The sequence below is a fragment of the Marmota monax genome, unplaced genomic scaffold (assembly GCF_021218885.2).
Source record: "Marmota monax isolate L192 unplaced genomic scaffold, Marmota_monax_Labrador192_F-V1.1 WCK01_AAM20220418_F8-fsc00001, whole genome shotgun sequence".
Classification (NCBI taxonomy): Eukaryota; Metazoa; Chordata; class Mammalia; order Rodentia; family Sciuridae; genus Marmota; species Marmota monax.
Genome location: NW_026693777.1, coordinates 42,463,522 through 42,478,473, shown reverse-complemented (window position 1 = coordinate 42,478,473; position 14,952 = coordinate 42,463,522). Strand labels below are relative to the sequence as shown.

The window sequence follows — 14,952 nt, the reverse complement described above, 5'->3', positions numbered from 1 at the left end:
TGAATCTAAAACTCCAGACATGGTGGCACACACCTATAATCCCTGTGGTTCAGGAGGACTGAGTTCAAAGCCAGCCTCAGCAACTTAGAGAGACCCTAAGCAATTTAGGGAGATCCTGTCTCTAAATAAAATATAAAATGGGCTGGGTTTGTGGGTCAGTGGTTAAGTGCTCCTGGGTTCGATCCCCAGTACAAAAAAAAAAAAAAAAAAAAAAGAAAAGAAATTACACACTTTTATTCTTTAAGAGTTAAAGAATAAATAGGCAAGACTATAGCTGGAAGAAAATATTTATAAATCAAAACATATCTGACAAAAGGTTTGCATTTAGAATATATAAGGAAACTTTACAACACAAAAGCATTATTATAAATCAAAGAAGAGAGACTCAAAAGTCTATATACTATATGACTCCATTTATATGACATTCTAGAAACAGCAAAACTATAGGACTGGAGAATAGATAAGTGTTTGCTAGTATTCAGGTTAAGATTAGGTATTAACAACTACAAAGGAATAGCATCAGGGAATTCTCTTAGGGGGTGTGGAACTATTCTATATCCTTTTTAAAAATATTTTATTTTTTAGTGTAGTTGGACACAATACCTTTATTTCACTTATTTATTTTTATGTGGTGCTGAGGATTGAGCTCAGAGTCTCGAACATGTGAGGCAAGCGCCCTACCACTGAGCCACAACCCCAGCCCCTATTCTATATCTTAATTGTGGTGACAGTTAAATGTATATTCATTTGTGAAAACTCATAAAACCATATACCAAAGAATGGATTTTACTGTAAAAAAATATGTCTAAAAAAATGAATAGTAGCTAAGTAAATTTAACTTGCCAATACATCAGGGAGCATTTCATTCAGAAGCAAAAAGACCATTTATTTCTTAATTTAAAAAAGAGTTAAGACAAGCCACAGAAAAGCACTTTACCTATGTTGGGACTGCAGTCTTTCTAATGGTTCAGCCTTCCGTTGAATCCCTTCCTGGAATATTGCATCTGCTTTCTTAAAGTTTTCTCTAGCTTCATATTCTTCAGCCCATGAAATGTAGAACTGAGCAAGCGAAATGCCAATCCCTTGGTTGTGCAAATAACTATACACATCCAAAGGTTCATTGCATAAATGCCCCTGAAACAAATTAAAAGTGTTAACAGTTAGCCAATTTCTTCCATTTATGAAATGCCTGTTACGTGCCAACACATTTACTACAATATAAATTTGGCAAGGACCATGCTTGAAGGCCCCAAAAGAGACAAAAGAAAGAAATTAATTTGTAAGAAAAAGGAATGGGGAAGAAAGACTTTAAGAAGCAGTGATATTTAGGCTGGGCATGGTGATTCGGGAAGCCGAGCCAGGAGGATCACAAGTTCAAAGCCAGCCTCAGCAACTTAGTGAGACCCTGTCTCAAAATAAAAAATTAAAAGGAGGGCTGGGGTTGTGGCTCAGTGGTAGAGCACTTGCCTTGCACACATGAGGCACTGGGTTCGATCCTCAGCACCACATAAAAATAAAATAAAGATATTGCGTCCATCTACAAATAAAAAATATATATTAAAAAATAAAATAAAAATGACATGGAATATGGCTCAGTGGTAAAGCAATACAAAAAAAGAAAGACTGGGCTGGGTTTTTGGCTCAGCGGGAGAGTGCTTGCCTAGCAAGTGTGAGGCCCTGGGTTTGATCCTCAGCACCACATAAAAATAAATAAATTAAAATAAAAGTATTGTGTTCAACTACAACTAAAAAATAAATATTAAAAAAAAACAAAAAACACCAAAAGCTTATAAGCAAAGAAATGAATGACTTGGTCAACTCTGCATTTAAGAAGGTACTTTATGTCAGGTTAGGTGGCCCACACTTATCATCCAAGTTACTTGAGAGGCTGACACATGAGGATTCCAAGTTCCAGACCAGTACGGGCAACTTAGACTATCTCAAAATAAAATAACAAAGTCTAGGGATGCAGCTCAGTGGCGGAGCACTTGCCTAGTGAAGTCCTGGATTCAAATTCAGTACCACCAAAATGAAAAAAAATAACTTTGTACAAGCAGATACAATTCTAGTAGCAAAGAAGAAAAATAAAAACTCCAACATTTTTATATTTCATTTTAACAATCATAGTTTTGATCATAATAAAATCTTATTTCATTCCACTCACACTGTACCATTCTTTTTTTGTGGGGGATGGGGATTGAACTCAGAGATACTTGACCACTGAGCCACATCCCCAGCCCTATTTTGTATTTTATTTAGAGACAGGGTCTCACTGAGTTGCTTAGCACCTCACAGTTGCTGAGGCTGGCTATGAACTCATGATTCTCCTGTATCATCCTCCCAAACCACTAGGATTACAGGCATGCACCATTGTGCCCAGTCATTCTTTTTTTTTTTTTTTTTTTTAAATCTGAACTTTTTTGGCAATAAGTTCAATATCACTTAACATAAACAATATTTACAATAGCAAATTTACATTCAGAATAGTCTATTTGCCTGATGTCATATAGACACAATTTGTCAGTACACTAAGCAATCACAAAATAGTTTCTTAAGTCATAGTTTGAGCATGCACTACCAGAAAAGAACAGAAACACTATTGCAAGTCCGGATTTCCTAAAAGCAGACACTGAAATGGAGGTTGGCATGTAGGCATGCTTACAGAGTAATGTGGTTGGGATCAACATCTGGGAAGAAGTGAGGATACAGAAGGTACTGGGCTGCAAAGCAGACAGGTTGACCACATGAGGAGTTAAGTCTGGAGTTAGGATGGCTCTACAGGGTTTTCTCCAGTTGGGATGGGGAGATCAAGTCTTTGTATCTCTACATGGAGCAGTCCAGGGTTATAGGCCCCAGTGAGTGGGCATGACCTGGGGTGAGGCAGGGCTCTTCATTAGGGGAAATTACAAAAGAGAGCTAACAGCTGTGAATAGTCAGCCAACAGCACTCCCAGCAGTTGGGGAAGGAAGTCCTTTGGTTCTGAAGGGTTATCTGGGCAGCTGGGTCTAGTACACAATACCAAAACAATTATAAACAAGTAAAAGTAGAGGTATAAAAGTAGAGTATACCTCTACTTTTATACTCTACTCCAAGCAGTTAAAGTATACATAGCAGAATATTCTTTCATCATTAATTTTCCCATGATGTTGTTTATTCTCTATTGTTGTTGTTATTATTATTTTAGGTACTGGGGATCTAAGCCAGGAGTGCTTTACCACTGATGCATTTCCCCAGATCTTTTTATTTTTTATTTTGAGACATGGTCTCACTAAGTTGCTTAGACTGGCCTTGAATTGTGATCCTCGTCTCAGCCTCCAAATCGCTGGGATTATAAGTATATGACACCATGCCCACCTCTTCTAAATTATTTTTAAATGAATGCATAGGGTTCCATTTAGAAGACGCTCCATAATTTAATTATTCACTATTACTGGATATTTCAACAACTTTTGCCCAATTATAAATAATTCTAAAATATCTTCATAAATACAACCTTTCACTTTTGACTTTAGTCCCTTAGGATAAATTCCTAGAACTATGTGTAAAGTAACAAGTTTCTAAGAGGATTATTAAAATTAAAAATGCTAAAATTTAGTAAGTCACAATTTACTAATTTCACCAGATTCTTATCAACATTAGAAACTAAAGACAGTTCCTAATTTCATATAAAAATGGTATTTTAAGCTGGGTGTAGTGGTACACACCTACAAACTCAGCTGCTCAGGAGAATTCTAAGTTAGAGGTCACCCTGGGAAACTTAGTGAGAAACTGTCTCAAAATAAAAGGACTAAGAGCTGGGCATGGTGCTACACACCTATAATCCCAGCTACTCGGGAGCTGAGGCAGTTCCAGGCCAGCCTGTACAACTTAGCAAGACCCTTTTCTCAAATTTTTTAAAATGTTTAAAAGGGGAGGGGATGTAGCTCATTAGTAAAGTGCTTGCCTTATATGTGTGAGGCCCTGGGTTTGATCCCCAGTACCTCAGGGGGAAAAAATGAATTTCAGCATTCTAATGTAGGAGTTTTTCATTAAAGAGACTGCCATTTCTGATTCTTTGCTAGAAAGAAGTCTGCTTTCATGTCTAGTTTTTCTGGATTATCTAACCTAAATTAAGTCCTACTAATATGTGTTCCCACAGACTCAGTACTTTTCCTTTTGTAACACTTAGAATGAATGTTTCAAAATCTGTCTTCTCCAATAAACCAGGTTCCACAAAGGCAAAAAACAAAAAAACCACTCAGTCCCTGTCCAGGGTTTAATAAGAATGTTGAATAAATGAAATGTTCCCCTTATATCCCTGAAAAAAAACAATATTACATCGCTTAGTTTTGCAGTAATTCAGTAAATGGGGTTTCCTTATTTATCCAAATTAGTGATTTTTTTCCCTCATATGTTTAAGTTATAATTCAGAGTATTATCAGTTAAGATACAGTCCCTGATACCTGTCACTATATAAAGCTTAAGCTGGGCATAGTGATACATACCAGGCAACTTGTCAATGTCCTGCAGAAATCAAGATATATTATGCCTTCAAGATTCACTTAATTTCCTATACTTGTAATTTTGGAAATTTAAATAATATTCCTCAAGAGAGATATTTTAAGCTGGGTGCCATGAAACATGCTTGTAATTCCAGCCACTCCGCAGGTTAAAGCATGAGGAATTCAAGTTCAAGGCCAGCCTTTTTATTTGATATAAGGTCTTACAACTTAGTAAGACCTTATATCAAATAAAAAATAAAAGACTCAGGATATAGCTCAGAGGTAGAGCACTTGCCTAGCATGTAAGAGACCCTTAGGTTCAATTGTCAGTACACAGGAAAAAAAAAAAAAAAGATTTTAGTCAGAAATTTTATCAGTTTCCAATATTTTATTACAGTATCTGTGAACATTCTAAATATTTATTGCTTCCTTTTACCTAATTTCTTTTAGGATAAAAGCAAAGAAATCAATATCTAAGAAAAATTGTCATTAACTTATGAAAAATGTTTTCATGAAACAAACTCTCAAGAGTATTCTAGAAATAAAAGAAATATATGTCAAGTGAGATGGTACAATGTGGTCAGTGGACATTTTTGGCCATAGCAATATACAAGGCGAAAGTCCAAAAACCAACACAACACTAAAACATCACTTTTTAAAATATTTTTTTAGTTACATGGACACAATATTTTTGTTTATTTTTATGTGGTCCTGAGGATCGAACCCACTGCCTCACATGTGCGAGGCAAGTGCTCTGTCACTGAGCCACAACCCCAATCCAAAAGACATCACTCTTTTAATGGTAATGATTTTCATAAAGGAGAGAAAGGGATATCAGAATCACCCAGGAAGCTTTTCCCCAAACAATTGTACTCTCAAGTATTTCCTGCATATCCTTCTCCAGTACAGCTGCATGACCCAATTTTGTTTAGAATAAACAAGCAAATAACTCAAATCCATTGAGAGATCTACATACTTTATGATCAGTCTTAAAAGGTTGTGTGATCAGGGCTGTGGTTATGGCTCAGTAGTACAGCACATGCCTAGCACATGTGAAGCACTGGGTTCCATCCTCAGCACCAAATAAATAGATAAATAAATAAATAAATATAGATGTTGCTATATCCATCTACAGCTAAAAAAGAGGGACAGGTGTGATCAGGGGTACAAAACCTCATTATGCTATATTTAAGTCCATCTTTAAGTGGAACCAATTTAACACATACCAGATATTTGTTAAATGTTTACTGTCTCCTAAGTGGCTCATGTTTTACCACTGTTTTTGTATACTATAAACCTCTAGAGACAATCTCTTGGTTTAATATTTTAAACTCAGTGCCTTGAGAAAGACTTACCAATTTAAGCCAGAGATTGAGAAATCGAGGATCACTATAATAACATTTTTCTCCTTGTAGTGCTTCTACAGCTCTTTCTAATAATGTTGACATGTTACTCTCCTTCCCACCTTGAGGATAGTTTTGTTCTGTCCAATTAATATACCTGAATAGAAAGAAAAGGAAAAGAACATTAAAAAAAAAATTGTAGTTGTAGATGGACAACATGCCTTTGTTTCATTTTTTTAATGTGGTGATAAGGATTGAACCCAGTGCCTCACATGTGCTAGGCAAGTGCACTGCCACTGAACTACAGCCCCAGCCCCATTGAAAAGAACATATTTCAAGTTGAATGTATACTTTTGTTCTGGCTCCAATACTAATTCTTGATTTTTTTAAGCAAAAATATCTAAAATGTTGAAGGTATGTTTCTTGAGAGATCCTCAAAGGCACATCCTAAGACTACATTTCCCCAAGTATCCCTAATATGTGCTTCTGGGAAATACTGGGGATAGGGACAGAAAGGTATAGCTCAAAGTTGCATACCCTAAATTGTACATTTCTTCAATATTAAGGGGAACTGGAAGGGTAGCTCAGTGGTAGAGCACTTGCCTAATGTGTGAAGTCCTGGGTTATATCCCCATCACCAATAAACAAAAACCCTCAGGAAGACACACTATGACTATTCTGGGTCTCTGTGCCCCCATACCACTTTCTATTCTGACTATTCACTTTCCATTCCTTACACCCCAATTTTAGAAATATAGTCATAAGAACTTCATCTAATATTTCTGTCACCTTTTTAAAAAATAAAAGCACCCACCTATCCCAAACATCCAGAGGGTCATTTCCAGCATAAAATCGAATTTCAGATTCAAATGCCCTGAAATTTAAGCAAAACATGTTAACACGTGTAATATACATAACAATTAACAAGTGTCGCTTCCATGATTTAGATAACTGTACTAGAATATGAGGGTTTGTTAAACAGAAAGAATAGAAATAACAAAGATGATGACAGGCACAGTGACACACACTTTTAATCCCAGAGACTCTGGAGGCTGAGGCACAAGGAATGTAAACTCCATGCCAGTCTCGGCAATTTAGTGAGACCCTATCTCTATATAATAAAAAATTTTAAAAAAGAGCTGGAGATGTATGTAGTTCAGTAATTCAATCAGCAGTCCCCGGGTTCAATCATCAATACCACAAAAAAACAAATCAGAAATTCCCCAAATTGATCTATGGATTTAAGAAAATCTAGCAAAATCTCAGCAGACTCTTTACTAGAAATTAACAAGATAATTTTAAAATTTGTTTGGAAAAGCTACACTTGTAATCCCAATGATTTTGGAGACTGAGGCAGGAGAAGCACAAGTTTGAGACCTACCTGGGCTAAAACTTGGTGAGACAGTACAGTCTCAAAATAAATAAGGGGGAGTTCTATTGATTAGCACAGTAGGAAAGCATCCCTGGGTTCAATCCCCAGTGCTGCAATAAATAAATAAATAAATAGATACATACATACATAAATAACATTTGTCAAAAGCTACAAAGTCAACATCAATGCAACATAACAGAGTCCAGAAACAACCCACACATATGTGGTCAATGTGTTTTTTTCCCCCAAGTACTGGGGATTGAACTGAGGGACTTGTACATAACTAGGCAAGTACTCCATCACTGAGCTATATCCTCAATCCTCAAATGATTTTTAAAAATTTTTAGTTGTAAATGAACACAATAAATTTATTTATTTATTTACTTACTTACTTATTTGAGGATTAAACCCAGTGCTTCACACATGCTAGGCAAAGAGCTCTACCACTGAGCCACAACTTCAGCCCCAGTCAAATGATTTTTGACAAGGTCCCCAAAGCAATTCAATAAGGAAAGGGAAAAAAAACTTTCTTTAACAAATGGAGGTAGAACAACCAGACAGCTTCCACATCAGGATAAAAACCTTTTACTCCAACATACACCATACACAGGGATAAATTTAGCATGAATCATACAATTAAACATAAAAGTTAAGAAAATGAAATAAGGCTAATAATTATGACTTTGAAGGAGAAAAACATAACAGGACACAAAAAGCACTAGCCCATAAAAAACACGAATTGAATTTCATCAAAATTAAAAATTTTGTGGTTAAAAAATGAACAGAAAATTTAGAACTAGGAAAAAACATCTGCAGCACATATTTGATAAAGGACTTATATAGAGTACATAAAGAACTCCATTACTCAGGAGGCTGAGGCAAGAAAGTTTGAGGCAGTCCTCTGCAACTGATTCAAAATAAAAAATATAAAAGACTGGAAATATAGCTCAGTGGGAGAGCCCCCTTTGGTTCAATCTCCAGTGACCCTCTCATAAATTAATAATTTAAAAACTGGGCAAAATGTCTGAACAGATGGTGAACAGACTCACTAACACTAATCACCAGGGAAATGAAAAGTATAGCCATAGTGAAATACTACACATCACTATGATGGCTAAAATGAAAGACTGATAACACCAAATAATGTCTAGGGATGTAGCTCAATGGTACATGCCACTGGGTTTAATCCCCAATTCAAATAAATAAATAAATAAATAAATAAATAAAAATCTGAGCATTTCACTGCATGTACATTATACTTAAAAGAAATCTCCAGAGGGCTGGGATTGTGGCTCAGTGGTAGAGCGCTTACCTGGCATATGTAAGGCACTAGGTTTGATTCTCAGTACCACATACAAATAAATAAATAAAATTTAAAAATTGCATCAACAAGTAATAAAAATATTAGAAAGAAAGAAAGAAATCTCCAGGGCTGGGGATATATAGCTCAGTTGGTAGAGTGCTTGCCGCATATGCACAAGGCCCCGGTTCAATCCCACCACACAAAAAAAGCACCACATAAAAAAAGAAATCTCCAGCTGGGCACAGTGGTGCAAGCCTATAATCCCAGTGGCTTGGTTTGGGAGGCTGAGGCAAGAAGAGGATCAAGAGTTATGAAATGAGATGGACATCATTACCCTAAGTACATGTATGAAGGCATGAATGGTGTGAATATACTTTGTATGCAACCAGAGATTTGAAAAATTGTGCTCTTTATGTGTAATATGAATTATAATGCATTCTGCTGTCATATAACAAATTAGAATAAAAAATTAAAAAACAAAAACAAACAAAAAACCTATTCTGGGCTAGGGATGTGGCTCAAGCAGTAGAGCGCTTGCCTGGCATGTGCGGGGCACTGGGTTCGATCCTCAGCATCACGTAAAAATAAAGACGTTGTGTCCATCGAAAACTAAAAAATAAATATTAGAAAATTCTCTCTCTCTCTTAAAAAAAAAAAAAAAAAGTAACAACCTTTGGGACAGGAGTCCCCTGTGTTTCTCCTTTGCTAGCAAAGCAATAAACCTTCTTTTTCCTTTTTCTCAAAAAAAAAAAAAAAAAAAAAGAGTTCAAAGTCAGTCCTCAGCAACTTAGTGAGGTCCTAAGCAACTCAGCAAGACCCTGTCTCTAAATATAAAAAAGATCTGGGGATGTAGCTCAGTGCTAAAGCACCCCTGAGTTCAATCCTTGATACCAGAAAGAAAGAAAAAAAAAAAGAAATCTCCAGGGCTGGTTCAGTGTTAGAGCACATAACACAAGCTTAGCATTCGGAAGGCCCCCAAAAATACAAATTAAAAGAATCACCAGTCCATAATGACCAACTAAATAAAATTAGGATGAGAGCAATGAGTTGAACCATTCATGTGAGTTTTGATACTATTAACCAAAATGGAGAAGAAAAAGGAAGGTCACTTATGAGAGAAGAGAGAGTGCTTCCTACATTAACTGAAACATTTATCTAATTATCAATAATTCTTGACTATTTACAATAGTGTTACACCCCAATAAACATGAGCTGAAAATATCTACCAAGCATCATAGTTTAGCAACACAATGCACTGTAGAGTATAGGTTGTGATTGGGAGCTGCAGCTCACTATTGCTGCCCAGCATCGGAATACAGTTGTACTGCATACACAGAGCCCACGAAAATATCAAAGTATGGTTTCAACTGAACACATATTGTTTTAGAGTTCATAGAGTTGAAGAATCATAAGTCAAACCATCGTAAATCAAGGAACATCTGTTTATGTTATAGACAGACAAAAGGATAGTTAGAAGAAAGAATTGTCAATAGTTAAGCAATCCTAGAAGATATGAATATGTATTGATACAGAGGGCAAACAACAGAGACTTATGTGAGAAACAGTTGAAAGTCTTCAAGAAAAAAGGGAGAATAATTAGAGAAGTGGAAAAACTAGGATAATATCACAGAAACCAGGGAAGAACATAAAGAATAAAATACCACCATTTCTGAAACAAAAATCATAAAACATAATGCTTTTAAAGATCCAATGAAAGACAGGGAAGATGGTACATGCGTGGCCTATAATCCCAGTGACTAGGGCCAATGAAGCAGGAGAATGTGTTCAAGGCCATCCTAGGCAATAGGGAAAACCCCAACTCAAACAAATAAAAAAGACCAAAGAAATGAATAAGGATGCTCATTACATTATACCCAAAATTCTAATTTGCCAGTTGGCAGAACTGGTAAAAACAGATATTCTAGTTTAACTTTAAAAAACAAACAAAAAAGCACATTTATCAAAGCATGTATTAGTAGACAAAAGAAAAACCCATAAGTCTTTTGAGTAATGTAAGAGTATTTTTTAGCTTTTATTTTTCCAGAGTTTGTCATTCTTGAGAAATTTTCTAATGAGTTACACATAAAAGATAACAGATTTGCTGGGCACGGTGGCACACACTTGTAATCCCAATAGCTCGGGTGGCTGAGACAGGAGAATCATGAGTTCAAAGCCAGCCTCAGCAATGGCGAGGCGCTAAGCAACTCAATGAGATCCTGTCTCTAAATACAAAATAGGGCTGGGGATGTGGCTCATGGTTGAGCACCCCTGAGTTCAATCCCCAGTACCAAAAATAAATAAATAAATGACACTTCCTCTTAAAAAAAAAAAAAAGATAGCAGATTCAAGCCATGTGTGCTAGTGCACACCTGTAATTCCAGTGAATCTATAGACTGAGGAGGCTCTCGAGTTCAAGGCCCACCTGGGAAACGGAGAAAAAAACCCTAAGTAAAGTAACTTAGTGATCCCCTGTCTCGAAAAATAAAAATGGTTGGGGAAGTGGCTTAGTAGTAAAGCATTCCCTGGGTTCAAAATCCCAGTACAAAAAAAAGGAGATTCTGGCTAGGGGTTGAACTCATTGGTAGGAAATTTATCTAGCATATTGGAACTCTTGGGTTGGATCCCCAATATTACAAAAAAAAAAAGTAGAGTCATTATTACTCAGAATCCAAGGAAGCAATCTCTTTGATTGATTACCATCAATGAATTAATTCTGTTTAAGAATCCAGAATGGTATAATACTTATGGGAAACCTTGTAACATTTTGCTTACTTTATGTTTATCATTGCCCCCATATAAATTTTATTTTTGTTGATAACAGAGTTTGGGTGATCCACAACCAAATGAAATCCTATAGCCCTTATCTGCACCCCCCCAATTATTTATTTATTTTTATGTGGTGCTGAGGATTAAACCCATTGCCTCACACCTGCTAGGCCAGCGGTCCACCACTGAGCCCCCTTGTTCTTAAAATAAGTCCTTGAGAAGCTCTTTCAAGAGCTATTGTATAATAAGTTATTGGGGAACAGATTCTTCAACCACCAAATTTTTAAAAATACTCCTTATGACATCCTTCATGGATCCACACCTGTATTACAATTACGGATGAATAATGACAGATTGAGCCCAAAGCATTTTACATACCATTTCTGCTGCTGAAGTGTTGTGTTACAGGCAGATTCTTGCTGTGCCAGAGCTTCCTGAAGAGTGGACATAATTCGTCCCTGCCTTAAGGGTTGTACATTTTCTTTACTCAGCTCCCATTCATCTCCTTCCAGGGACATGGCTTCACTGAGGAGGAGGAAACAAAACTATGTCTGAAACCAACACTGATTTATTATAGCAGTAGATTATAAATGTTTTCTGATGAGTATTCATTATCTCTGGGTTGAATATGATGAGCTAGCACATTAGTAGTGTCATAGTGTTACACTTCTAAGCTTCTGAGCCTGTCACCTGGTGTCCAAGTTTATGGCTGTAATATTGCCTAATGGAAGAGGGAATTTGGCAAGGGTTCTGTAGATAGTATTGCAAGAATAAAGTTTATATGGGCACAATGGCACTGGCCTGTAATTCCAGTGGTGACTAAGGCAGGAGGATCACAAGTTTGAAGTCAGCCTGAGCAACTTAGGAAGACCCTGTCTCAAAATAAAAAGGTGCTGGTGATGTAGCTCAGTGGTACAGTGCTTGCCTAGCATAAATGAAGCCTTGGGTTCAATGCCCACTCCTGAGGGGGGTGGAAAAGGAACAGGGTGGGCTCAGTGGCAGAGCTTGCCTAGCACACACAAAGCCAAGTTCATTCCCCAGTACTACCAAAAAAAAAAAAAAAAAAGTGGATTATTCTACCTCAATGTCCCAAACTGAGCTAGGCCTGTCCTCTCCCTCTTCCTGCTTTTTCCAAGACCTCCTAGTCTTCCTTCATCTCAAATAAATGGCAATTCCATTTTTCCAGTTGCTTAAGCCAAAAATTAGTACCAGCCTTGTTGCCCTGCTCACTGCTGTCAATCATTAAATCCTGTAGTCTCTCCCTTCAAAATACATGCAGAAATCAATTCTTAACAATCAATAAATTCTTAACATCTCCAGTTTTCAGTCTTGCTCACCCTCTTCTCTTTCCAGGATTATTTCAATAAGGTCTTTTTTTAAAAAAAAAAAAAAACAGAGAGAGAGAGAGAGAATTTTTTAATATTTATTTTTTAGTTTTCGGCAGACACAACATCTTTGTATGTGGTGCTGAGGATCGAACCCGGGCCGCACACATGCCAGGCAAGCACACTACCGCTTGAGCCACATCCCCAGCCCCTCAATAAGGTCTTAATTGGTTTCCCTGCTTCCATCTTTTCTGCCTTTAGTCTATTCAACACTGCAGCTAAAGTGTTCCATTTAAACCCAAGTCAAAACCAAGCTCAAAACCTTCCAAGGAACCTGGTGCTGTGACGCACACCTGTAATCCCAGCAACCTGGGACAGAAATCAAGTTGCAGGCCAGCCTCAGCAACTTAGCAAAAAATCTGTCTCAAATTGTTTTTCTAATTAAAAAATAAAAAGGGCTGGGTGATAGAGCACCCCTGGGTTCAATCCCTAGTATAGCAAAAACAAAAAAACAAAAAAAACCTTCCAGTGATTTTCTATTACAATCACAGCAAAACCCAAGCCTTTAAAATGTCTGCATCTTCACCTCTTGGGGTTGATTTCCTTCTCTACTATCCTGGTTTACTGTGCTACAATGACACTGGCTTTGTACAGGGCAGCTTCCTCCCCTAACCCTCTTCTGGGGCCTTTGTGCTTCACCCAAGATATAGGCATGACTAGATCTTGAAATTTCCTTCAAGGAGGCGGCCTTGGTTCAAACTTATTTTAAAAAATTTGCTAACTCCCACTCCCAACACTCCCTATCTTTTTATTTATTTATTTTTTTAGTACTACCCACCAACTAATTTTTAATTTCTCTTGTTTGTCTGTCTTGCCCACCATCATCCCTACCCAGAACTTAAGCTTCCTGAGGGTTGGGATTTTTATTTCTTTTGTTTACTGGTTGCACGCAATGCCTAGTAAGTAGTCAGTAAACATTTGTTTTCGGTTAAGAACTCTCGACTTTGCGCTTATCCAGGTATTGTGAATTCCATAAGGTAAAGGCATACTTAATCCCAGCCTAGAACTGGTATATTTTCTTATAAAACAAAAGCAACAAATGTGCAGGCAAGGGCTTTTTAGATCTCTATGCTACTGGCAAAATGATAACATCTAGTATTAGTTATCTGGAAGCAGTTACTTTACAAATACTTTTGAGTCCTCCCAGGAACCCGTAAGGTGGCATTAATATGTGCATTTTCCCTATCTAAGACGTGTCCGAGGCAAACAGCTAGCGAACGGTCAAACTGAGACACACAGACGACACTACAAATCGCAAGCTCCTGTGTGGACCCGACTGAGGCCGCACAGACTCCTTCGCTTTGAAGCTGGACGCCAAAGGATTCTCACGTGTGCTCGAACCGCAGCTTCGCCACCCGCTGCGTTGAATCCAACAGGAAGGCGGTTCCGTGGGTCCTCAACGCCAAGCCTCTGCACCTGCCAGGCACCCTCGGATATCGCAGAAACAGCTCCCAGCAGCTTTTCTCCCATACCTACCTAAGAGCTACCCCCTCCTTCGTCGCCGCCATCCGGCGTTCCCGGCTCATGCTCTCGCTCTCGGTCTTTCCTCAGGACCGCCAACCGTCTGGGCTTCCTTCAGAAACCTGCCCCTAGAGCTACCCAAGGGACCAGGGGTGCTCCAGGACAAAAGCATTCACCGAACTCCCTCACAAACCGACCGCTTCACGTCCTCATTCCTAGCCGCCAAGTTTCAAATTTAACGGTCCTGCGCGGCTAACGTGGCCACGCCCCTCTACTCTTCCCTGCTCGCCTCTCTCCCAAGGCATTACGGGACTTGTAGTTCACCCCGGATATAGCCCGCGTGATCGCAGTGCACAACGGGAGTTGTAGTTTACAAGATCCATAGCCGCCCAGGTGCGGCAGGCACTACAAATTGTTGCAGGTGAGCTCTGCATCCGAGCTCTAAGATGGACCTCTGAACCGAGTGAGAGATACTTTAAGCACCAGAATTTCTTTGGCGTTTGGGAAGTGTCTTTGAGTAAATGCATTTGGCCAAACTCTCAGGTGCTGCAGCCTAGTTCTGTAATTCATGGTGCTATGGCTCATTTTGTTTTTTTTAACCTTACATTAATACTGTTTTCGCATTACGTTTCCTTCCCCTAAGGTGTCACCTCTACAACTCAATTTGCACCACTTCTTCTAAACTATCTTGGAAGAGTACCATTTGTTCTTTTGATTTCAGTCTTTCTTGTAGCCTAGTCAGAAGTTTCATAAACTATGGTACAACAGATCACAATCAGAATGAATCCCTTGATTATTGTGTTAGAGGGAAACAGAAGTAGGTAAGAAAGGGAGACAGAAG

The 14,952-nt window shown here is 38.0% G+C and overlaps 1 protein-coding gene across 2 annotated transcripts in view; it reads right to left on the bottom strand.

The window, feature by feature from the left end:
* Bub1b (BUB1 mitotic checkpoint serine/threonine kinase B) overlaps positions 1-14,350 on the bottom strand; it is a 59,954-nt gene extending 45,604 nt beyond the window's left edge. For both annotated transcript variants that reach the window (XM_046461932.2, XM_046461934.2), the window contains exons 1-5: positions 14,127-14,350; positions 11,644-11,790; positions 6,639-6,698; positions 5,837-5,981; positions 938-1,134 (exon numbers count right to left, since the gene is read on the bottom strand). In XM_046461932.2, coding sequence (XP_046317888.1) covers positions 938-1,134; positions 5,837-5,981; positions 6,639-6,698; positions 11,644-11,790; positions 14,127-14,176 — 599 coding nt within the window. In that variant the 5' untranslated portion in view covers positions 14,177-14,350. The remainder of the gene's footprint in view (positions 1-937; positions 1,135-5,836; positions 5,982-6,638; positions 6,699-11,643; positions 11,791-14,126) is intronic.
* Positions 14,351-14,952: the final 602 nt, after the last annotated feature.